The sequence below is a fragment of the Natator depressus genome, chromosome 17, assembly GCF_965152275.1.
Source record: "Natator depressus isolate rNatDep1 chromosome 17, rNatDep2.hap1, whole genome shotgun sequence".
Taxonomy (NCBI): domain Eukaryota; kingdom Metazoa; phylum Chordata; order Testudines; family Cheloniidae; genus Natator; species Natator depressus.
This window is the reverse complement of record NC_134250.1, coordinates 17,610,957-17,635,256: the sequence shown is the minus strand read 5'-3', so window position 1 is coordinate 17,635,256 and position 24,300 is coordinate 17,610,957. Positions and strand designations below refer to the sequence as shown.

The following is a 24,300-nucleotide window of genomic DNA, read 5'->3' as shown; positions in this document are numbered from 1 at the left end:
ATACTGCTTCATAATGAAAATGACAGGTTTCAGAGTAGCAGCCGTGTTAGTCTGTAGTCGCAAAAAGAAAAGGAGGACTTGTGGCAACTTAAAGACTAACCAATTTATTTGAGCATAAGCTTTCGTGAGCTACAGCTCACTTCATCGGATGCATACTGTGGAAAATACAGAAGATGTTCTTATACATACAAACCATGAAAAAATGGGCGTTTACCACTACAAAAGGTTTTCTCTCCCCCACCCCATTCTCCTGCTCGTAATAGCTTATCTAAAGTGATCACTCTCCTTACAATGTGTATGATAATCAAGTTGGGCCATTTCCAGCACAAATCCAGGTTTTCTCCCCACACCCCCCCCCCCCAAACCCACTCTCCTGTTGGTAATAGCTTATCTAAAGTGATCATTCTCCTTACAATGACAGGTTTCAGAGTAACAGCCGTGTTAGTCTGTATTCGCAAAAAGAAAAGGAGTACTTGTGGCACCCTAGAGACCAACCAATTCACCTGAGCACAAGCCCTCGTGAGCCACAGCTCACCTCATCGGATGCATACTGTGGATCCGATGAAGTGAGCTGTAGCCCACAAAAGCTCATGCCCAAATAAACTGGCTAGTCTCCAAGGTACCACAAGTACTCCCTTTCTTTCTCCTTACAACGTGTGTGAGAATCAAGGTGGGCCATTTCCAGCACAAATCCAGGTTTTCTCCCTCCTCCCCCTTTTTGATTATCATACACATTGTAAGGAGAGTGATCACTTTAGATAAGCTATTACCAGCAGGAGAGTGGGGTGGGGAGAGAGAAAACCTTTTGTAGTGGTAAACACCCATTTTTTCATGGTTTGTATGTATAAGAACATCTTTTGTATTTTCCACAGTATGCATCCGATGAAGTGAGCTGTAGCTCACGAAAGCTCATGCTCAAATAAATTGGTTAGTCTCTAAGGTGCCACAAGTCCTCCTTTTCTTATAACAAAAATGAAACATTGTCTGTATTACAGTTAGAGCCCCTGGGGGAAAATCTGGTTCTGGAGCTCTCAGGTAAATTCAGTTTTATTAGAGTCATCCTTCATTTCTGTGGGAAAGTAAGCAGCAATTCAGGCACCATTTGGATCTTAATAATAATTCTTATCCTTCTTATAGCATCTTCCATCCAGGAATCTCTAAACACCTTATAAACATCCATTAATTGAGTTTCACAACAGCCCTTGTGAGAGAGGCAAGTATTACTAACGGGGAAGCTGAGGCACAGAATTTTCAGGCATGTCTACTAATTTGGAGCTTGATCATCAGACATGCTGAGTACCCACAACTCCAACTGAAATCAGTGCAGCTGAATGCTCAGTAACTCTGAAAATCAGGTCGTAGGTGTCTAAATATGGGCCTCATAAAATTGAATCACCCAAACTTTTGCAAACTTGGCTTTTAATGTTTTTTTAAAACAATGCATTTTCACTTAATTGATGTTAGCAGTGAGGAAACATGGTTATGGATGTATAGTACAAAACCGCTGAAAATCTAAGGCTACCATTCATTAGTATAAGAACATGAGGCCTGCCATATTGGATCAGACCAATGGTTCATCTACTGCAGTATACTCTTTCTGACAGTGGCTAGTATCAGCTGCTTCAAAGGAAGGTGCAAATAACCACGCAGCAGGCATTTATGGGACAACCTGCCCATATGGAAAGTTTTTCCTAACCCGTATCAGTTCCAGGTTGGCTTACATCCCTCCAAAACTCTTAGTTTATTTGTTTCAACTTTGCCCTCCTCCACCTCCTTCACTGCCCACTCCACCAGCTCCTCAAGAGGCATGTCTCTATGCTCCTGAATGATAGGCCTGAAAAGACACAGAGGGACTTTAATGCAGAAATGCTGGAAGGGTTTGGTGCTACATTTTGCTGTTCTTGACTCATATCAGCAAGAATCTGATCCTGCAAACATTCCAGACACAGAGTTCCCATTGAGAAAGGTCCAGGAGATCAGCAGGACGTCTGTGTTCTGAGGCCCTGATGAAGAAAAGCAGCCATATTCAGGACAGCACTTAAGCACATGCTTAATGATAACTTAAGCATGTGTGTTAAAGTTAAGCAGATGCTTAAATACTTTTCTGAACTGAGGTCAGAGTGCGACTTCAATGACATCAAAATGAGAAACCCTCAAGAACCAAGTATCAGAGGGGTAGCCGTGTTAGTCTGGATCTGTAAAAGCAGCAAAGAGTCCTGTGGCACCTTATAGACTAACAGACGTATTGGAGCATAAGCTTTCATGGGTGAATACTCACTTTGTAGGAAATATCACAAATACAACCCTTGCTGTCAATCCTCCTCAGACCTCTGTAGGTGCTCCAGCCAGATCAGCATCCAACAATACCCCATTCACTCTGTGTGCCACACTAGTGGGCCTATTCCCAAGGGAAATACAACTGTAAATTTCATTGTGCTGCACCATTATTGTAGAACGCTGAAAAAATTGTGTCACAGACCTATGGTGCTGCAGGGAAGCCTCTGTAGGTGGTACTCTTCCAACGAATGCACTGTGCTATGATGAGTGGGACTGGAGACCATAATAACATAAGAATGGCCATAGTGGGTCTGACCAATGGTCCATCTAGCCCACTATCCTGTCTTCTGGCAGAGGCTAACGCCAGATGCTTCAGAGGGAATATACAGAACAGGGCAATTATTGAGTGATCCAGCCCCAGCATCTGGCAGTCACAGGCTTAGGGACACCCAGAGCATGGGGTTGGGCATCCCTGACCATTTTGGCTAATAGCCATTGATGGATCTATCCTCCATGAATTTACCTAATTCTTTTTTGAACCCAGTTATACTTTTAGCCATCACAACATCCCTGGCAATGAGTTCCACAGGTTGACTGTGCGAAAAAGAGGGTCAGGTTTCAGGAGGAACCTAGTTTGGTGGTCAGGCTGCTACTGGATAAACACAGGTTTCTCCCTCTGTGCATACTTAATCCAGATCTCTTTCCTACTACTCTGCCTGTCTCCTGCATTCCGTATTGCTAATGAAGCATGAAAAGAGCACATCAGTCTGTTCTGGTCCTTTTCCAGAACCCATCACCATGCCATCTTTCTGGGGTGATAATACAGCACATTTCACAAACACTAAACTCACCTTTTAAATGAGAACCCCCTCTCCCCTCATTTCTAAACACATCCACTTTCAGACACAAAAATAGGCTGTGCTTGTCATTCAAAAGCAGACATTTGGGAATTGTTCATCTATACCAACCAGCAGCAAAACGCAGGAGGGGGGAAATGGGAGATTATTCACCATTGTCTTTTAAAACAGCTACCTTCTCTGCTCTCCCTGCTGGAAATCCCAGGGCCTGAGCACTTCATTACTAACTCTCCAAAACGCCATTACAAAAAATTGCAACATATTAGCACATAATGCTATTTATTAAGGCTGGTGCTGAATTACATTTGATTAAAACAGAAGCCTGTTACTGTTCAAGGGCAAAAGCAATCCATATGGTGCTGCTGCAGAGTCTGTTTAGTATTACCCTCACATCAGCCCTGTAGTGGAGAAATGATTTAACACTCTACCAAGGAAGCTGCAGCAGCAACCGATAAAGCTTAAAATGAAAAGCTGTTCTTTGAAGCAAGGCTTCTATGCCAGTTTGCAGTGTTCCACAGACACCAAGGATGATCCAAAGCAAGTGGACATACCAGTAGGCTACATTTAAGAGACAGCCTGCTTCCTGTGACCATTTACACCTTTTATATTTAGCCTCATATTCAGTGCAGAGGATTGTAAATCAGGACTTCTGGGTTCCATTCACTAGTCTAACACCGAATTGCTTTATGACCTTGAGCAAGTCACCTGGGCCAGAATTTCCAGGAGGGATCGGCCCCTGGACACACAGCCAGATTTTCAACAAAGCTCAGCACAGTGAGTGCATATTGGGTACTCAGCTTCTTTGAAAATATGGCCACAAAACTTCATAATGAGAACTTCTGGCAGCTGAGATCTTTGGAAACTTTGAATTCATAGAATAAGCAAAATCAGTTGTCACAGATTAGGCATAAGTGCCAGAATCTCCTACACCAAAACCAACATTTTACAGGCATTTAGCAAGGTCGGGGAAGAACATTTAATGAGAGGCGGGAGAAACAGGACATAATAGATTTATTACAATACACACAAACACTGGCTATGTTCTTACTGTTTATATTTCAGCAGTGCCTACAGGCCCCAGTTGAAACCAGGGCCCCACTGTGCTAGGTGCTGTGTATACACATAGTAAAAGACAGTCCTTGCCCAGATGGGTCTTCAAATTAAACAGACAAGAAATGGGAGAAAAGGAGGATTATTTTCCTTATTTTACAGATGGGAACTGATTCCTAGAGAGATTAAGTGACATACAAAGGTCACATAGGGAGTCTGTGGTAGACCCAGGAACTGAACCCAAATCTCCTGAGTTCCATGGCAGTGTCTTCACCACAAGACCATCCTTCTTTCTCCATGTGCATTATGTGCTTACAGCCACATTTGCAAAAGCCCACACAACAGATGTGTCATGCAGAACATGCAGCTGCAAAATCCAAAACAAGACCATGGGTACACCAGGGCTTTCACTTGCCATGTCACCAGCGTTTGAATTTACCTGTCTCTTGATAACAGTCCTGAGAATACTCTTAAAACAAACCCACTGCAATTGACTCTTCTGTTGATATATTTACTTAACTCCCCTTTTAAGATAAAGGGAATTATAGTCACATATTGATGGTACAGAAGAAAGATTACGTTTTATCTTGGAAAAGCCAGCTTTCGATCAGCACTGCAGGCATTTACATATTGTTCTGGGTTTAGTATATGGCGCAGCGCTCCAGAGGCTGGTGGGGGAGTTTACTGAGAATTGCTTTGTATGACTGTACTGCAGGAAAGTACCTTCCCAATGATTTTAGCTGCACTTCATTTTCCTTTCCTGTTCCTCTTTCTGACACACTGGTTCAACTAACAGATGACAGGGGTTCCCTTGAGCGGATAGTAGACCTGCCACATAGTAAGCAAAGCGGGTTTTCCTTAATACAATCAATAGAGAGATTTTACATTTCCTAGTGCAAAAGTGGCAGAAAGAATGGATTTTCTTCATTTCACTCACAGCAACTGCAGCTGTTCCAGCTTTTTGTGATCCAGATAAAACTAATATCATGCTTGCAGATAAAGTGCAAAGGGACAAATCCTGCAGTTCATCTTTACTATGGCATAACTCCCACTGCAGCCAATGGAAGTTTAGCCTGTGTAAAGACTCCAGAGTCAGGCCCTTACAAAATGAAGCTAATTGACTCAAGTTCCTCAATTAAAACTGTAGAGTTTGGGCCCGATCTGGGTATCTGAACCCAACCTCACCCTAAAATTTTGAAGGGTTCAGGGGGGTCACATTTGAGGTTCTAGTTAAACCCATCTATAGTAAACACATACAGGCCAAAATCTCTAATTCTGTAGTGAGATGAGGAAGATGTTATATAAATTGCTATGGCATGCCAGTGTTTCTACTGGACCTTTTCTTACATAGAGTAAGAGGGAATGGTCTCCTTTCAATTTCATGCTAAGTAAAATTTACTCTTAAAATATTTTTAACTCTTACAATACTTAATAGTAACAAATACAATTATAAAAACATTTTACATCAATACAATCCTTCTAAAGGATGCCACAAACATTTACACTATATCCATTTGGTACCAGTGAAACACAGTCACTTCGGGGGGGCCGGGAAGGAGAGTAGGATGAGCGTAGCAATCAACCACTGCACTGTGTGGAGGACACTGGGTTAATTTCCATTCCACCCCCGACATAAAGTGAGGGGTGCAAGCTCTGGGAGGCAGTTTGGGTGCAGGAAGGGGCTCCAGGCTGGGGCAGAGTGTTGGGGTGCAGGAGGGGGTATAGAGTACTGGCTTGGGGGGTGGGGTCAGGGCAGGGGCTTGGGGTACAGGAGGGGGTTCAGGGTGCAGGCTCCGGGACGGGGCTCAGGGCTGGGGTGCGGCCTGCTGCTGGGCAGCACTTACCTCCAGTGGCTCCCGGTCGGTGGTGCAGCGTGGCTGCTGCTAAGGCAGGCTCCCTGCCTACCGTGGCCCCCCGCCGCTCTTGGAAGGAGCCAACGCGTCCCTGGGGTCCCTGGCAGCAGTGGTGAGGCATGTGGCTCTGTGCACTGCCCATCTCTGCAAGCACCACCCTGGAACTCCCATTGGCCACAGCTCCCCGTTCCCAGACAATGGGAGCTGCGGGGGTGGTACCTGTAGGCAGGAGCAGCGGGCAGAGGGAGACCGCTGCCCCCCCCACCCCCCCAGGGCTGCGCTGGCTGCTTCTGGGAGCGGCATGGGGCCAGGGTAGGCAGGGATCCTGCCTTAGTGGCAGTGATCGTGATCGACCGGTTGGTGACCACTGCCTTAAGGTATGATGCTTTCTACTCCAAATCCAAGGAGACTGAACAAACAATGACATCATTGTGAAAGCTTCATTCATTAAAGCAGGTCCCTGGAGAGTGAATCAGCATTCTGACTCACTAAGAACTTAGTTTAAATTATAATGTCTGTCTTGTGAGTGCAGTAATTGAATACACAGACACACACACGCAGACACGGCCGAATCCTGAAGTCCTAGGGCTTTGCCCGAATAAGGACTTCAGGAACATTCAGCCTTCAAAAGAGTACTGCAGCCAACTGTGTGCCTGCCAAACCCCATATTGATAAATGGATTGCTTGATGCAATTTTATATAACAAGCCTTTCTCTCTCACCCTCACCTCAAACGTGCACATGCATGCATGCACGCACACACACTTACATAGCTAATTTGGAAAGAGATGTAGTGTAGCCTCCACCTCCTTTTGTTAAACCAAATGTCAGCTCCCAGCAAGAGAGAGATTTCTCATTAAGAGATGTCAGCCTGACAGTTGTGGAAAAAACATCCTCCTTCTATTACTTACTTTACCTGGTGCTGGTTTCCACGGTTCACCTGCCAAAGCAAATCTGCAGGACATCCAATTCATCTTTATTCAGCAAACCAATGTAAAGCTTGGTTATTGACAAGAAAATTAGCATTAAGTCAACCTGGAAGAAACCTTACTAATTGTACTCAAGATGTCAAACCTCTAACCCACTGTACCTGAGATACAAAAAAACAAAACTCTAAGCAAATAAATGGGGTTTTCTTTTTACTCCAGCAAATCTGTAGATTTTTCATGTGTTGTTTTAAACATTTCCAACCATGTTTAGGGTGGAAGATGGTCTGACTCTGAAATGTTGTACCACTCCTATTTACAGGGATTCTGGGTTCTAGCACTGTTAGCCAATATTAAAGAAAAACAATGATTTGTTCTCTATATTTGGTAGGAAGTGTTGTCCAGGTATTAGAGCTGGGGAACAGGAGTCAGGACTTCTGTATTCTATTCCTAGCTCTGCTACTGACTCATTACATAAGTCAAGGTAACTTTTGGACAACTCAGTTTACCAGTTGCTTTCACTCAAGGGGTGTTGTGAAGCTTAAATAATGTTTATTAAACTCTTTGAGTTGCTCAACTGAAATGCATTATCTAAGTGCACAATACATCATCATGGCTCTGTTTCAGAAAACACTTAAGTGCAGCACATGCTTAATTTTAAGCATCTGAACATCCCCATCTCTGTTCAGCAAAGCACTTGATGCTTAACTCCCATTGGCTTCAATGCTACTTAAGCACATGGTAGAGGGCTTTCCCTCCCAGTTCAGGAAATGACTTTACACTTGAGCATGTGGATATGGCGCTTTCCTAAATAGGGCTGCTTTCTTTCATCGGGGCCCTGTTGAATAAGGATGGGATTACTTATGTGCTTAAAGTTTGCATGTGTTTAAGAGATTGCTGAATTGGGATCTACCTGTGTGTGCACAAACACACATGGACAACACAAACACATATGCACTCCCTACCTAGAGTTTAGACAGGCGCAACTGGAATTATATTTAAATAAATGAAATTAATAAACACACTAAAAAAACAATGGTTTTTGGACATTTTTGTCACCCACTGTAATGTCACTCCTGCCCAGCTAATCTTGTGCCAATCACTGTCACACTGGCAAGGAAAGGTAAATGCTGGTGGCTTGTACCATGGATTCAGGAAGGGCACTGTAACAGAATTTCATCTCATTTAGCATCAGCCCCTGCCAATACCTCAGTTCTCTGAGGAAATGTCCCAGATTCTTGTGTATATCAGATACTCCAGAATCTAGTTTACTAAAACAACACAGATCAAGAAAACAAAAGCAGACACCTGGCAACCTCATGCTAGGTCATCCCTGGCTCAATCGGGGTACCCCATGCGCTCAGCAGTCCGCTCTGCCTCTCCTAAGGGTTTTGCTCCTGCCTGTCACTGCACACAGCTCCAGCCAGGCCTTTGCCTCTGGCTGGTAGGGAAAACTTCTGCCCCAGTCTTCTCTAACTCTGTATCCCAGTAAGAATCTCCCTACAGGTGGCTCTCTCTCAACGGAGCAGGCTCCTTTCTGTAAGAAGCACCAACCCCTGGCTGCCATTGGGTGAAACATGGGCACCTGACCCAACCACTGGCAACAGGTAATTAGGCACAGGTGGGGCTAGCCCAACTCTCCTTATGGGGCCAGCCCACTCTGTGACATGCACCAATAAGTAACTTAAGCCAATATTTCTACAGCATTACACGCATCCGATGAAGTGAGCAGTAGCTCACGAAAGCTTATGCTCAAATAAACTGGTTCGTCTCTAAGGTGCCACAAGTCCTCCTGTTCTTTTTGCGGATACAGACTAACACGGCCGCTACTCGGAAACCTGTCATAGGCAGGCTTGTATTCAGTCATAAAGTCATTTTCCATCTAAAACAAGATTCCTTACATGCAATATGCAGCATATTGTTCTTGATTAATACATTCCAGTTTGTGATGAGAATCCAGTTTTTAATATCTAATTTAATAAGACACAACTAGCAATGATGCAGTTACTGCTGTGAACATTGTGAGCTTAAAACAGCTGCCTGGTGATTGAGTCTAGCGAATTACATAACAATTATGTATGCTTACATTAAAATTACCTTGCAATCTTTGGATTGCCTGGCAACACTTTCCTTCAGTATGCACAAATGGTGCATTTTTCTCTGTAATTACATAGTAATTGCTGTGCATTTACACAGCAATTGCAATAGAGCACATTTCTTAACTTTTAGCAGCTAATAAAACAAATGGTTACCCAAAAGCCTAAAACAAAACATCCTATTGTTTTTGCTATTATCACTACTAAAACATCTTATTTGGTTTTGTTACCCAGTCTCGTCCCACCTCCCCCCATCCACTTTTTTTGGCTTATCTTTTAGACTGTAAAAATCTCCCCACTATATTTTCCACTGTATGCCTCCGATGGAGCAAGCTGTAGCTCACGAAAGCTTATGCTCAAATAAATTGGTTAGTCTCTAAGGTGCCACAAGTACTCCTTTTCTTTTTACGGATACAGACTAACACGGCTGCTACTCTGCAACCTTTTAGACTGTAACTACTTTGGGGCAGGAGCTGTCATTTACTATGTGCACACCCAGTGCCAAGCAAAACAGGCCTCTGATCTCTGTGGAGTCATCTAGGCACTATCAGAATATAAACTACAATTTTTTCTAACTCATAAACTCTACTGGCAAAATGGCCTTGGACCCTGCAGCCTTAACTCATACTACAGTCCCAATGACTGAGTATTTCTTTCATTTCCATTCAGAGGCTGGTATTGTGCGTTTAGTTTCAGGTGGAAGACAGAGCTAATGTATTGCAGCGTGTGATATGAATGTGGCCTTGTGAATGATCTTCCTTCATCTCAGCAAAGCCTGCTGTGCTCGTTAGGGACGAAGTGAGCTGTAGCTCACGAAAGCTTATGCTCAAATAAATTGGTTAGTTTCTAAGGTGCCACAAGTACTCCTCTTCTATTCACATTCCAGTTATCCTTTCAGAGCCCGATCTTCTGTAAAAGAGCCAAGCAAAACCTAAAGCTTTGTTTAGCCTATGGGGAGAGCAGTAGACCTCCCTGTGTCTTTCTGAGATCCAATTAACTGAAGGCAGACAAGGCTCTAAGTACATATTACAGGATAATACATTTCTTTTAGACTGACAAGGCTATGTCTTTGCTTTGTAAAAACATGGTCAGTGGAAGTGCATTAGAAATTATTCCCTCTGGTTCAATAAGATGAACAGATTTTCCTAATGGTTGAAACAGTGGAAAATGTTGCATTTCAGACTATGGAAGCAAAACAGGTTAGGTTACATATCTAGAAGTCTCCCTACGGTCTGATCCTTCAACTCTCACTTACTACTCACAACTTGTATTGGAAGGTATGATTCAATATGAGAGAGGGTAACACAACCTAGCCCATAGACAGCTTTACTAAAGTTGTCAATGAAGCTACTGACCTGAGTAAAGGCTGTAAGATGCGGCCTCTACAGTGAAATCCTGGATAATCAGGATAATACCTACCCCAAGGTGAAACATTGACAACCACGGATGAAAAGTTTTATAAAATGTACAAAACTGTATTATTTATTATTATATCACTTATTAAAGAAGCGGGTCATTACACAAACTAAAATCTATTCCCCCATGCTAATTTTCCCCCTACTGTTACTCACACCAGCTTCTCAACTGTTGGAAATGGGCCATCCTGATTATCACTACAAAAGTTTTTTTTCTCCTGCTGATAATAGCCCACCTTAATTGATTAGTCTCGTTAGAGTTGGTATGGCAACACCCATTTTTTCATGTTCTCTGTGTATATATATCTTCCTACTGTATCTTTCACTGTATGCATCCGATGAAGTGGATTTTAGCCCATAAAAGCTTATGCCCAAATAAATTTGTTAGTCTCTAAGGTGCCACAAGTTCTCCTCGTTCTTCTTACAGCCATTACTATCAGTCTCATGGAAAGAAACTGCTGTTGGTATATTGCCTTATGGCCTTTGCACTGAAGTTAACAAGAGTTTTGCCACTGACTTCAATGGAGCCTGGATTTCATTCCTACTCTCTGAGGCCCAGAGTCTCCAATTTATTTAGATGCCTAACTCCCACTGAAGTTAATGTGAGTTAGGTGCCTAAAACTCTTTGGCACAGCAGTGGCCAGAGAGACTGTTCAATCGTTTTAATTCCAGTCACTGAAAAGGGACATCTAAGAGAGCCATTTGTATGTACAGTTCTAGCCCTTAAGAAAACTAAACTGCAGCTCGGTAACCTCAGCATCTGCAGTTTCTAGGTACTCCTCCAGTAAGTATTGGGAAATACAAGGGAATAGAAAGATACTGATGTAACTGTCCTGAGCTGATGTAAATCTGGCATGTTTTGAAGGGCCACCATTCCCTGTGACAGCACAGATAGAGCAAACTTCAGCAATATTTAAATAATATTAGGAAGTCTGGCTCTGTCAATGCTAAGAAAGGGAAGCCTTAAATGGAGAACCCCAGCCAGGAAGAAAGATATTTCCTCCTGCACTTAGATAATGAACTCCAGGTTGCAGATCACAAGGAAGTAAGGAGACTATCTGGTAGAGACTCAGATACCATGGTGATGAGTTTGGTGTAAAAACCCAACTGATAGCTTTTAGACAGAGCAAGCAAGCTCTGGAATGCTAGATCTCTGCTCAGTGCAGAAAAGGAAGGAGCATCAAGGAATCCATAAATGGATCTTTGATCCTGATTCCTGAGGGGCAGTGTGCATTGGTCTCAGTAAGAGCTAGTCAGTCAAAGGCTGCTCTTATCCTACACAACCACTCACCACTCCCTTCCTCCCCCAACATTTCCCTACATGAGGGGTGGGGCAGCTGGCACAGGGGCTGTCTCCATTATCTTTATGCCAGCAGTGATATGCCAATTCCCTTATGCCAGGGAAATTCCCTGATGACCATTTAAGGTTAAAATCTGGCCCTTTTGTAGTACTCAAGCCTGGATCTTAGATAAGAATCTGGCCCCAAATACTTGGGAACCCATCTGCCAGGTTAGAGGGACAAACACAATATTTGATTTATTAAATTAAATTGTGCAATAGCCCATTAAAAATATACAGATGCTGAATACTGAATGAGGATTCTGTGAAATACACAAGCCACCAGCTGTGATGGCAGGTGATGAGGTGGCATGTTCTCTGCATGTCACAGCCCTGAGTAATGATGAGTCACTGAGATGCATTCCAAAGGGAGGAGACAAGGACAGATGCCCTCCAGCTGCCACTTGCAAGCTTTTCCCCCACAGCTCAGCTGGAAGCAGCGCAAATTCACTTCAACCGAAGCTAATTTACTTTCTTAGCCTGTGTCTTTGCAAAGGCTGTTTCCTGGCTTCAGCCAAGCTTGGCGCAGCTGTAAGAATTAAAGTCTACAATTTTTATCCAAGAGAGTTAACCAAAAAAAAAAAAAATTGCTAATCGTTTTCATAGTGCCACTTTAAAGAACAGCTGCCACTGAATAACTGTTATATGGCCCATACAAATCCAGGCTGAGACGGGTCATTGCCAGTCTTGCAAACCCCTTCATATATGATTAGAGAGTATCCTTTTACTCCCCTGACAGTTCACAAGTGATGAAAAGGTTGGCTTCAAACAAGAATGTAGGTCAGTGCAATGCTCTGCAAAGGTGCAACTGATCTTGGTACTCACAGTACTCTATGCCCATGACAATGTCCTTAAAGTAGAGCCGAGCCTGCTCTTCAGTGAATGGCTGGTCAGTTGGCACCTCCATGACAGGTCTGAAAGGAAAAAGGGAAAATTACCAAATGCCCAGTTAACGGGAAATAATATTCCTTATTTGAAGAAGGAGTGTGCTCTAGCAGTTAGAGCAGTCAGCTAGTAAACAGAGCTCTTGGGTTCTATTTCTGTCCGTGACTCCGCATGATCCTGGGCAAGTCATTTCTGACCAGATTTACAGAAGTGCTCAGCAAACACAATGGGGGCCAGATTTTCAAAAGAGCTCAGCTCCCATTCAGGTACCTACATAAGTGCCAGATTTTTAAAAGTACTCATCTTCCATCATCTCCCATTCTGACACTTAGGGGATAGATTTTCAAAAGACCCAGCATGCTGAGCTCTTTGGAAAATCTGGCCATTTACTTTGGTGTCTAAAAGGGAGCTGAGCTCTTTTGAAAATCTGACCCCTAGGATTTGATTTTCAGAGGACTGAGCACCCACAACTCTAGCTGAAGGCAATGGGAACTGGGCATACTCAGCACTTCTAAAATTCAGGCCCTAATTGTCTGTTTCCCCTTCTGTAAAATCAGGATAATACCTACCTCTCAAGGTGAAACATTGACAACCATGGATGAAAAGTGTTATAAAAAGTGCAAAATTGTTTTATTATTATATCACTTATTAAAGAAGCATGTCACAGCCATTACTATCAATCTCACAGAAAGAAACTGATGGTGGTATATTACCTTATGGCCTTTACAAGCACCATACAGTTGGCACATGACTTGCATATCAAAAGTAGTCTTCCAATTCTGATTTGACATTCTGCGAGTTAGGATTTGCTCCTGAAGCAAAGGGCAATAAAACCAGCATCGTCCAGGTTTAAATGAGACCAGACTAAGGGCTAAATATTTTTCCTTGTAGGGGTTGACATTAACATGAAAATATTTCTGATGTATCATTTTAGCTGCTCTTAAAACCCTGTTTTCCTGTGCAAGGTGCAGTACAGGTCAGCCTGGGAAAATGTCTCAAGAGTCAGTAGTCGGATTGAAAGCTCCCTTTTCCCTACCTTGGTGGCCCCCTTTATGTCTTCATTGTTAATGGACGTGCAGAGTCTCGTAAGTGACCCTCCTCTCCCCCTGCCCCCAGCTGAGAGCCAAGTGTAAATGGCAATTAGGGCCTAGACTCTATGAGCTGTTTAGCACTTTCTGAGAGGTAAGGAGCACATTCAACTCTCAATGATGAAAATGGGAGGTGGGGGTGCTTAACATCTTGCAGGATTATGCCTGATTCTGCAAGGTATTTGGCATCAAGGCAGCAAAGCAGAATTTAAGCATGCGAGTATTCCCACTGACTTCAAGAGACTTAGGCATGTGCTTAAATGCTGTGCTGGATCCGAGCCAGAGTTCTCAGTATCTTGCAAGGTTGAGCCCTCGTTGAGAATCAACGCACAACAGAACGTCAGCAAAAAAGGTCTCCAGCGGCTTCTCAGCAGCTACCCTCTCTTTTAACCACCCTGTGCCCTCCCCCCCAAAAGCTCAAGGAAGCTGTCAGAAAACTACTCTCTGTGCTTTTTAGCCCCCCCCTTCAATAGAATCATAGAATCATAGAATATCAGGGTTGGAAGGGACCCCAGAAGGTCATCTAGTCCAACCCCCTGCTCGAAGCAGGACCAATTCCCAGTTAAATCATCCCAGCCAGGGCTTTGTCAAGCCTGACCTTAAAAACCTCTAAGGAAGGAGATTCTACCACCTCCCTAGGTAACGCATTCCAGTGTTTCACCACCCTCTTAGTGAAAAAGTTTTTCCTAATATCCAATCTAAACCTCCCCCATTGCAACTTGAGCAGATGAGCTTAATGCTGTTTCCATTTTTGTCACTGATTTCCAGCTTCCTCCCCCATCACATGGCAACATTTTCATGTTGCTGGCTCCTGAGAGAAGCAATGGGAGCCACAGGAAAGCTAATGAAGTATAATTGCCATCTGCTAGCGGTAGAAAGGTTGCTTCAAAAGAGTGGCACAGCCCCCCTCGTGGCAGCAGCTGATTACAATGGCTTTTTCTGAGCTGTGCAGACTCAAAAGAGAAAAGGATGACTTGTGGCACCTTAGAGACTAACCAATTTATTTGAGCATGAGCTTTCGTGAGCTACAGCTCACTTCATCAGATGCATACTGTGGAAATTGCAGAAGACATTATATACACAGACACCATGAAACAATACCTCCTCCCACCCCACTCTCCTGCTGGTAATAGCTTATCTAAAGTGATCATCAAGTTGGGCCATTTCCAGCACAAATCCAGGTTTTCTCACCCTCTGCCCCCCCACAGACAAACTCACTCTCTTGCTGGTAATAGCCCATCAAAAGTGACCACTGTCTTCACAATGTGTATGATAATCAAGGTGGGCCATTTCCTGCAGAAATCCAGGTTCTCTCACCCCCTCACCCCCCTCCAAAAACCACACACACAAACTCACTCTCCTGCTGGTAATAGCCTATCCAAAGTGACCACTCTCCTTACAACCTGCATGAAAATCAAAGTGGGCCATTTCCAGCACAAATCCAGGTTTTCTCACTCCCCCACCCCCATACACACACAAACTCACTCTCCTGCTGGTAATAGCTCATCCGAAGTGACCACTCCCCCTACAATGTGCATGATAATCAAGGTGGGCCATTTCCAGCACAAATCTAGGTTTTCTCACCCCCCCCCCCACACACACAAACTCACTCTCCTGCTGGCAATAGCTCATCCAAACTGACCACTCTCCCCACACTGTGCATGACAATCAAGGTGGGCCACTTCCAGCATAAATCCAAGTTTAACCAGAACGTCTGGGGGGGGGGAGGAAAAAACAAGGGGAAATAGGCTACCTTGCATAATGACTTAGCCACCCCCAGTCTCTAAGTCAGTCTCTAAGTCTCTCTTTACCAAAAGCAACTACAGCATTTGCTCAAGAAACTTCCTGAAAAAGCACAAGATCAAATCCGCACAGACACACCCCTGGAACCCCGACCTGGGATATTCTATCTACTACCCAAGATCCATAAACCTGGAAATCCTGGGCGCCCCATCATCTCAGGCATTGGCACCCTGACAGCAGGATTGTCTGGCTATGTAGACTCCCTCCTCAGGCCCTACGCTACCAGCACTCCCAGCTACCTTCGAGATACCACTGACTTCCTGAGGAAACTACAATCCATCGGTGATCTTCCTGATAACACCATCCTGGCCACAATGGATGTAGAAGCCCTCTACACCAACATTCCACACAAAGATGGACTACAAGCCGTCAAGAACACTATCCCCGAAAATGTCACGGCTAACCTGGTGGCTGAACTTTGTGACTTTGTCCTTACCCATAACTATTTTACATTTGGGGACAATGTATACCTTCAGATCAGCGGCACTGCTATGGGTACCCGCATGGCCCCACAGTATGCCAACATTTTTATGGCTGATTTAGAACAACGCTTCCTCAGCTCTCGTCCCCTAACGCCCCTACTCTACTTGCGCTATATTGATGACATCTTCATCATCTGGACCCATGGAAAAGAAGCCCTTGAGGAATTCCACCATGATTTCAACAATTTCCATCCCACCATCAACCTCAGCCTGGTCCAGTCCACACAAGAGATCCACTTCCTGGACACTACAGTGCTAATAAACAATGGTCACATAAACACCACCCTATACCGGAAACCTACTGACCGCTATTCCTACCTACATGCCTCCAGCTTTCACCCTGACAACACCGCACGATCCATCGTCTACAGCCAAGCTCTGCGATACAACCGCATTTGCTCCAATCCCTCAGACAGAGACAAACACCTACAAGATCTCTATCAAGCATTCTTACAACTACAATACCCACCTGCGGAAGTGAAGAAACAGATTGATAGAGCCAGAAGAGTTCCCAGAAGTCACCTACTACAGGACAGGCCTAACAAAGAAAATAACAGAACGCCACTAGCCGTCACCTTCAGCCCCCAACTAAAACCCCTCCAACGCATTATTAAGGATCTACAACCTATCCTGAAGGATGACCCAACACTCTCACAAATCTTGGGAGACAGGCCAGTCCTTGCCTACAGACAACCCCCCAACCTGAAGCGAATACTCACCAACAACCACATACCACACAACAGAACCACTAACCCAGGAACCTATCCTTGCAACAAAGCCCGTTGCCAACTGTGCCCACATATCTATTCAGGGGACACCATCACAGGGCCTAATAACATCAGCCACACTATCAGAGGCTCGTTCACCTGCACATCCACCAATGTGATATATGCCATCATGTGCCAGCAATGCCCCTCTGCCATGTACATTGGTCAAACTGGACAGTCTCTACGTAAAAGAATAAATGGACACAAATCAGATGTCAAGAATTATAACATTCATAAACCAGTCGGAGAACACTTCAATCTCTCTGGTCACGCAATCAGAGACATGAAGGTCGCTATCTTACAACAAAAAAACTTCAAATCCAGAGTCCAGCGAGAACCTGCTGAATTGGAATTCATTTGCAAATTGGATACTATTAATTTAGGCTTAAATAGAGACTGGGAGTGGCTAAGTCATTATGCAAGGTAGCCTATTTCCCCTTGTTTTTTCCTCCCCCCCTCCCCCCCCAGACGTTCTGGTTAAACTTGGATTTATGCTGGAAGTGGCCCACCTTGATTGTCATGCACAGTGTGGGGAGAGTGGTCAGTTTGGATGAGCTATTGCCAGCAGGAGAGTGAGTTTGTGTGTGTGTGGGGGGGGGGGGGTGAGAAAACCTAGATTTGTGCTGGAAATGGCCCACCTTGATTATCATGCACATTGTAGGGGGAGTGGTCACTTCGGATGAGCTATTACCAGCAGGAGAGTGAGTTTGTGTGTGTATGGGGGTGGGGGAGTGAGAAAACCTGGATTTGTGCTGGAAATGGCCCACTTTGATTTTCATGCAGGTTGTAAGGAGAGTGGTCACTTTGGATAGGCTATTACCAGCAGGAGAGTGAGTTTGTGTGTGTGGTTTTTGGAGGGGGGTGAGGGGGTGAGAGAACCTGGATTTCTGCAGGAAATGGCCCACCTTGATTATCATACACATTGTGAAGACAGTGGTCACTTTTGATGGGCTATTACCAGCAAGAGAGTGAGTTTGTCTGTGGGGGGGCGGAGGGTGAGAAAACCTGGATTTGTGCTGGAAATGGCCCAACTTGATGATCACTTTAGATAAGCTATTACCAGCAGGAGAGTGGGGTGGGAGGAGGTATTGTTTCATGGTGTCTGTGTATATAATGTCTTCTGCAATTTCCACAGTATGCATCCGATGAAGTGAGCTGTAGCTCACGAAAGCTCATGCTCAAATAAATTGGTTAGTCTCTAAGGTGCCACAAGTCCTCTTTTTCTTTTTGCGAATACAGACTAACACGGCTGTTACTCTGAAACCACTCAAAAGAGAGTTTTCCCTCTTCCCCAAGGGACAATTCTTGTCCTGATCACCAGTAACACCTTCCTTGTCTCTCATCCTGTCACCATTAACCTGCAAGAGATGGCAGCCCAAAAAAAGGTGGTAAAGGGAAATAAAATGCATGGCTTAGCTCTCCTTATCTGCCGACTTAGCTCTCCTTATCCCTCTTCCTTCTATTCTGAATCACAGGCCCACTCCAAGTGCAATTAAAGTCAATGGAAAGGCGCCCAGTGACTTCCTTGGGAGTTGGACCTGGCCCTAAATCAAGTATGGGAGGAGAGTTTGGAAAGAGGAACTTCTGGATTTGTCTACACTGCAAAATGAAGGTCTGATTGATTAACTACTGTTACCCGTGCTAGCTAGACTAAAGCTCCCCTGGGTATGCCCACCTGTGCTACAATCAGACCTTCACTTTGCAGTGTACCCATAGCTTCAAAGGTTAAACCCGCCTTTCACGTCTTGCACCATTTGTTCTGTTTAGCTCCAAAGCAGAAGTTATCGGTCCTGGAGAGTCTTAGGGATCAATCCTGCCTTGAAATAAATGGTAATTGAGGGTGCTCAGTACTTTGTAATATTACACCCTTAGGACCCAATCCGACGCCCACTGAAATCAATGAGGGTATTTCTACCGATCTCTAATTAAGGGCCTGATCCAAAGCCAAATGAAGCCACTGGAAAGACTATCATTGTCTTCAGTAGTTGCTAAGGGTGGGATTTTCAAAGGTGCTTACCACTGTCTCAACTCTCATTCCACTGAAGTCAGTGGGAGTTTTACCAGTTGCTTCCATTGGAGTAGAGCGAGGCCAGTGCCAAACACCCTAAACTACCACGACATGCTACACAACACAATGGACTCTGCTCAGGAAAAGGCTACCCTTCAATTGGCGTGGACAGTGAACAGCTTTTCATCCTCTACTTCATGAGGCCTAAAACCATCACCCCACCAGGACGATAACATTAACAACCACCACCCTGCCACATGGTGCAGTGACACATGAATATGCTATGATATTTTAAAACCGTATCGCGACCCTGCATTGTTGGGTTTTTTTGGTTGAGCCAAGATTCCAGCCCATGTTTCTACCTGGCAGCTGGTACTCTGGAAGGCATTTTCCGCCATTACCTCTCCTCATTTGGAGCAGTAAATTCTAAGGATGATCTCATTTTACTCTGTGATGGTCATCAATTGTTTGCTGCAATAACAACTATCATGTCACACTGAAAATTGTGCATCACATGCTCATCAGACTGCATCTATGCTACAGCATGCAGAGGTTCTCACTTGCATTGGCCACTGTCAGAAGACAGGATACTGGGCTAGATGGACCATTGGTCTGACCCAGTCTGGACGTTCTTATGTTGGAGGACCCAGCAAAAAGAAAAGCAGAGCCCACATCAGAATCTAAAGAGCTGAAAGTGAGTGTTGGGACCCAGGAGAAACAAAGCAAAGCAGCTCGTAAGGCAGGATGGTCTTGTGGCTAAGGCACTGGACTACGATACAGACTTGTGTTCAGTTGCTCATTGTGATAGAGACTCTCTGTCTGACCTTGACTGCTTCATCTCTCGCTGAGGCAGGGGCATTCAAAACCATGGTTAGTAAGACTTCCCTTCTCCCATCCTGGACATGTCTTGCATATTAAGATTGTACGCGCTTCAGGATCTGCTGTAAACTGTATCTCTCCCAAAGATATCGATAATGTAATGTGTGGAGGTGGAAAAGCTCCTGCTTTTACAAAATGTTGTGTCTCAAATAACTGGGGGGAAGGAGAATTCAATATGATTGGCATAAGGTTAGACACTGGTGAATAAACGAGTGAAAGGAAGTCTAAGGAAATGTACCCTATACATAGACATGACAGAAGAAGGTGTAAGGTGGAAGTTACTTTAACTTACGCTATCTAAAAACTTCTTCTGGCCACTTGACATATAAGTTACATCAAGTCAGACTCCCTTCACCAGATTCTGAAAGCAGTTATGCCAGTGTAAATCTGCAGTGACTACAAAATCTATAGAGTACCTGCACATTTACAGTGGTGTAACTGCAATCGGAATCTGTCTCCTTCACACCCACTTAGTGACGTACAACTGGCACCATCTTACACATCGTCCTCTGCATTTCACCCAGGGAGTTAGTGAATGAGTCCTCCTGCATTCAGAAGCTGGCTCTCCATCTGATGAGAACTGCAAACACCTAAACATTCTATTCCCTAAAGTCCCCTGCGGGCTACTTACCCCTTGCGCAGAAGGTCAAACACTGAAAGAAAAGGGAAAAAAAAGCAACCATGGGTAAGAGGGAAGGAATCCAATTTAGTGCAGACACACATTTCTAGCATATTTGCCTATAAAATGAACACTGTCCCAGAACAATCTTAATCAATTTATCCCACCCAACAAGGCTACAAGGCGATGCAAAATTAAAAGAGCTTGTTACTTTAGCAGAGACAAATATAACTACCCAGGCCAGCTCCAATTGGGAGACAACAGATACCAATTTACTAACCCTACTTCCATTCTCTTGGCTTCCAGACCCTCTTGATTTGATTTTCCCTTCTTGAATAACAGCATTGGTTCTTGTACCACTCCAATATTATCAATAGCAAAACATGATACGGTATGAATGTGTATCCTCACTATTAATGCATTAAATTGGCAGGATAGCTATGTAACTATCATCAGATAAAATGGATGCAATTGTATGAGTTTGAAACATGCTCTAGTTTGTACAACTCTGAGTGTTCTCCTTTTTATCATGGGTGAAACCGTGGCTTTGCTGAGTAAGCAGCAGCGCATTCTTGCACTGCTCCAGAAACAGCCTGGGAACCAGCCTGTGACTCAGAGTCCCAATCTGCATCCCAGTTCCCCACCATGATATGGGTGAGCAGGAGAGACAGGGAATAACCTGTACCAGCCTTTAGATTACTTCCCCCTCCCCACAAACAGTGGTGCACTTATGCTGTATGGCATATGGGGGAGGGGGCGTTGGATCCAGGAGTCTGCTCCCTCCCCATCCCATCTGTCCACACCCTAGTCACCTATCTCAGCCCTATTCCTAGTGCAGATTACTTCCTCTGCTGCAGATGCACTGGAAGGCACACTGGGGCCTTGGCTCTGTCCCCCTGTGCAGAAGAAGGAACACTAGCAGCCCTGTGAACAGTGAAGCAGGTAGTCCTTCTGTGGGGGAGGGATAGATGGGCCACAGCCTGGTACCATCTGGTACTTGTTTTTCTTTCATAAAACCAAACCTTTGGAGGTTCAATTAATAAAATACAAATAAAAAAATATGGAATAATTTTAAAAAACGGTTAACCTACCTTTCTGTAACTGCTGTTCTTCAAGCTGTGTTGCACATGTCCATTTCACTGTAGGTGTGTGTGCGCCTTGTGCACAGTGGTCAGAGAACTTTTTCCCCTCATTGGTTCCAGTCAGGGCGGCTTGAGCACCCTTGATGCCATGAGCCACTGAATGCCGGTATAAGAGGGCAGATCTGCCCCGACCCTGCTCAGTTCCTTCTTACTGGACAGGCTCCGATAGAGAGGGGAATGAGGGCAGATTGTAGAATGGATATGTGCAACACATCTCGAAGAACAACAAAAACAATTCAGTGCTGTGATTGAAATAAGAGTAAAAACAACGAGGAGTCCTTGTGGCACCTTAGAAACTAACAAATTTATTTGGGCATAAGCTTTTTATTTATGGCCAAATAAATTTGTTAGTCTCTAAAGTGCCACAAGGACTCCTCGTTGTTTTTGCTGCTACAGACTAACACGGCTACCACTCTGAAACCTGAAATAAGAGTGTTTGTCAAACCCCAGTTAAATTAATGAGCTGCCGTGTACTATCTCTTTAAAGAAGCAATGAACTTAGCAACTTTGCTCAGTTTCAATGAGAGGGCTGGACACTGCAGGGAGATGTATCCCAGGAATTCAGAAGCTGGGATTCACTGTCTATTACCTGTTAGGCAAAGTCTGGACTGGCAAAGTCCTGAGGAGTTTGCTGGCAAGGCTGACAAGCTGGTATGTCAGGGAGCTATCATACAGCTTAGCAGTAGCAAAACTCTCACTTGTTGAGGTTGAAACAGGTAACACAGTAACTCACAATTCTGGAAACCTCAGCAGATTGTCACATTGGCAGATGGTTTTGGGGAAATTCAGGACTGGGAGCATTTTGGAATCACTTTGCAAATAGTAACTGGGTGATAGAAACCAGGGTGTGGCCTGCTTGCTTCTCAGAGGGCTGTTGGTATCAGGCTGTGAGCAACAGCAGCACAGCATTTAAGACACCCAGAGTTGCAGGGCAGGTAACACAACCCAGTACTGGTCTGAGTTGAACCCCCAAACATCACAATGCTGTAGCCCGGGAGGCACAGAAACGTGACATGACTTGCCAAAGCTCACCCAGCAGCCTAGCAGCAGAGCTGGGAATAGAATCCAGGTCTCCTGAGTCCCAGTCCAGAGGACTACTCTGCCTTCCTTCCCCAAGCTGATGGAAACATTCCTTTTTAGCCACTCTATGGAGCTCAGTTACCCAATACCTCAGATCAGAAAATTAAGATGTCAGCGTGAAACTTTATAAAGTTATTTAAAATTTAAAAATTTTTTTATAGTGATTAGAGCAGGACTCCTGTGTTCTATTTATGGCTCTGCCACTACCTCACTCTGTGAACTTACGTCAGTCACTTAAATCTCTCTCTGCCTCAATATATGAAGGTGTAAACAGGTGTAACACCAACTCACTGGGGTCTGCTGAGCAAAAACAGGGCTTAGGCTGGGAATTGGGTTGCAGCCTAAAGTCCAAAGCGGCTATCACTGCTCCATAATAGCATAGGGTTCCCCAGCAATGCAATTCCACCATTACAGGTTTCAGAGTAGCAGCCGTGTTAATATATATCCACAAAAAGAAAAGGAGTACTTGGGGCACCTTAGAGACTAACAAATTTGTTAGTCTCTAAGGTGCCCCAAGTACTCCTTTTCTCATTCCACCATAGACACCCTTGTGTCAGATGTGTAGGCTCAGCTAGGCAGTAGGGTCCCGTACCGTTAGGGAGTGATCTGCCAAAACCAAGCAGACCTTTCCCTCACAAGTAGTTAAACAAGATACTGCAACACTAGCAAAATCCCACTGCAAACTCTTATCGGTAAAGTGAGACCGCTCTGTTTACAGCAAAGGCCTATTTGCCACCGTACGGCAGTGATGTTCAAACAGCGCAAGGTGCAGCTATAACATGCTGCAATATACTAAGGCCAATTCGTCTTTCTTTGCAGGTTTAGGAACAAGCTGCTTTTGGCAGCATTTCATAATTCTACCATTTCCTCCATCTCAGCTTCTCAGTTTTCTTAGCCCTGCTTTCTTAGCACCAAGCTCTGCATGGGGTACATGGATGCAAGAAATCCTACTTTTAAACTAAACTATAAACAAGCCAATGTGCTTAAGTCTCAGTAGCTCACTCTGTCCTGCACCGTCTCTTGTTTTCTTTTGTACTTGATTGTCTACAGTACATTTTAGAAGGAAAGCCTGCCTGGGATTTCTAATCATCCTGCTGGGAAGTGCTATCAATGGTGACACCATGCAGCTGAAAGCCTAATGTCAGACAGCCTGAGCTCGAGAGGTGTTGAGCATTTACCACGTCCTCTGACTTCAACAGGAGTTACAGATACACAGCCAGATTCTCAGCTTTGCCAAGCTTATTCTTTGTAAAGCAGAGAGGGGTGGTTACAGCTCCCTGATTCTCTGCAGGCCCTTGTCCCAGGTTAGAGCAGCCTAGTAGCTGCTCCGAGTTCCCTGAGCATTACAGAGGAAGCAGTGTGTGGATGAAAATCAGCCCCACTCAGGATTAGACCTACATCTTCAGACAGCATCACTGAGACAGCAGACGGAACGATAAGGCTTGCACACCCTGCAGGGTGCTGCTACACCTTGGCTTGGTTTTAACGGCCCATGAAAAAATTGCTTTTCACAATGTTCTCAGATGTACCTACTAGTACCAGTGAAGCGTCCCTTACTGTCCCACTCGAAAAAAGAACAGGAGGACTTGTGGCACCTGAGAGACTAACCGATTTATCTGAGCATGAGCTTCCGTGAGCTACAGCTCACTTGGCCCAGTCTATGAACCCTTTGACCACACTGCTGAGCTACTGCTCACAGAAGCTGTTCCAGGGGTTAAAGAGAGGGTGACACTGG

At 44.5% G+C, this 24,300-nt stretch overlaps 1 protein-coding gene across 5 annotated transcripts in view; it reads right to left on the bottom strand.

The window, feature by feature from the left end:
* Positions 1 to 24,300, bottom strand: part of CAMKK1 (calcium/calmodulin dependent protein kinase kinase 1) — a 200,154-nt gene that overhangs the window by 47,412 nt on the left and 128,442 nt on the right. For all 5 annotated transcript variants that reach the window (XM_074974887.1, XM_074974891.1, XM_074974888.1 and 2 more), the window contains exons 8-9: positions 20,356 to 20,377; positions 12,638 to 12,726 (exon numbers count right to left, since the gene is read on the bottom strand). In XM_074974887.1, coding sequence (XP_074830988.1) covers positions 12,638 to 12,726; positions 20,356 to 20,377 — 111 coding nt within the window. The remainder of the gene's footprint in view (positions 1 to 12,637; positions 12,727 to 20,355; positions 20,378 to 24,300) is intronic.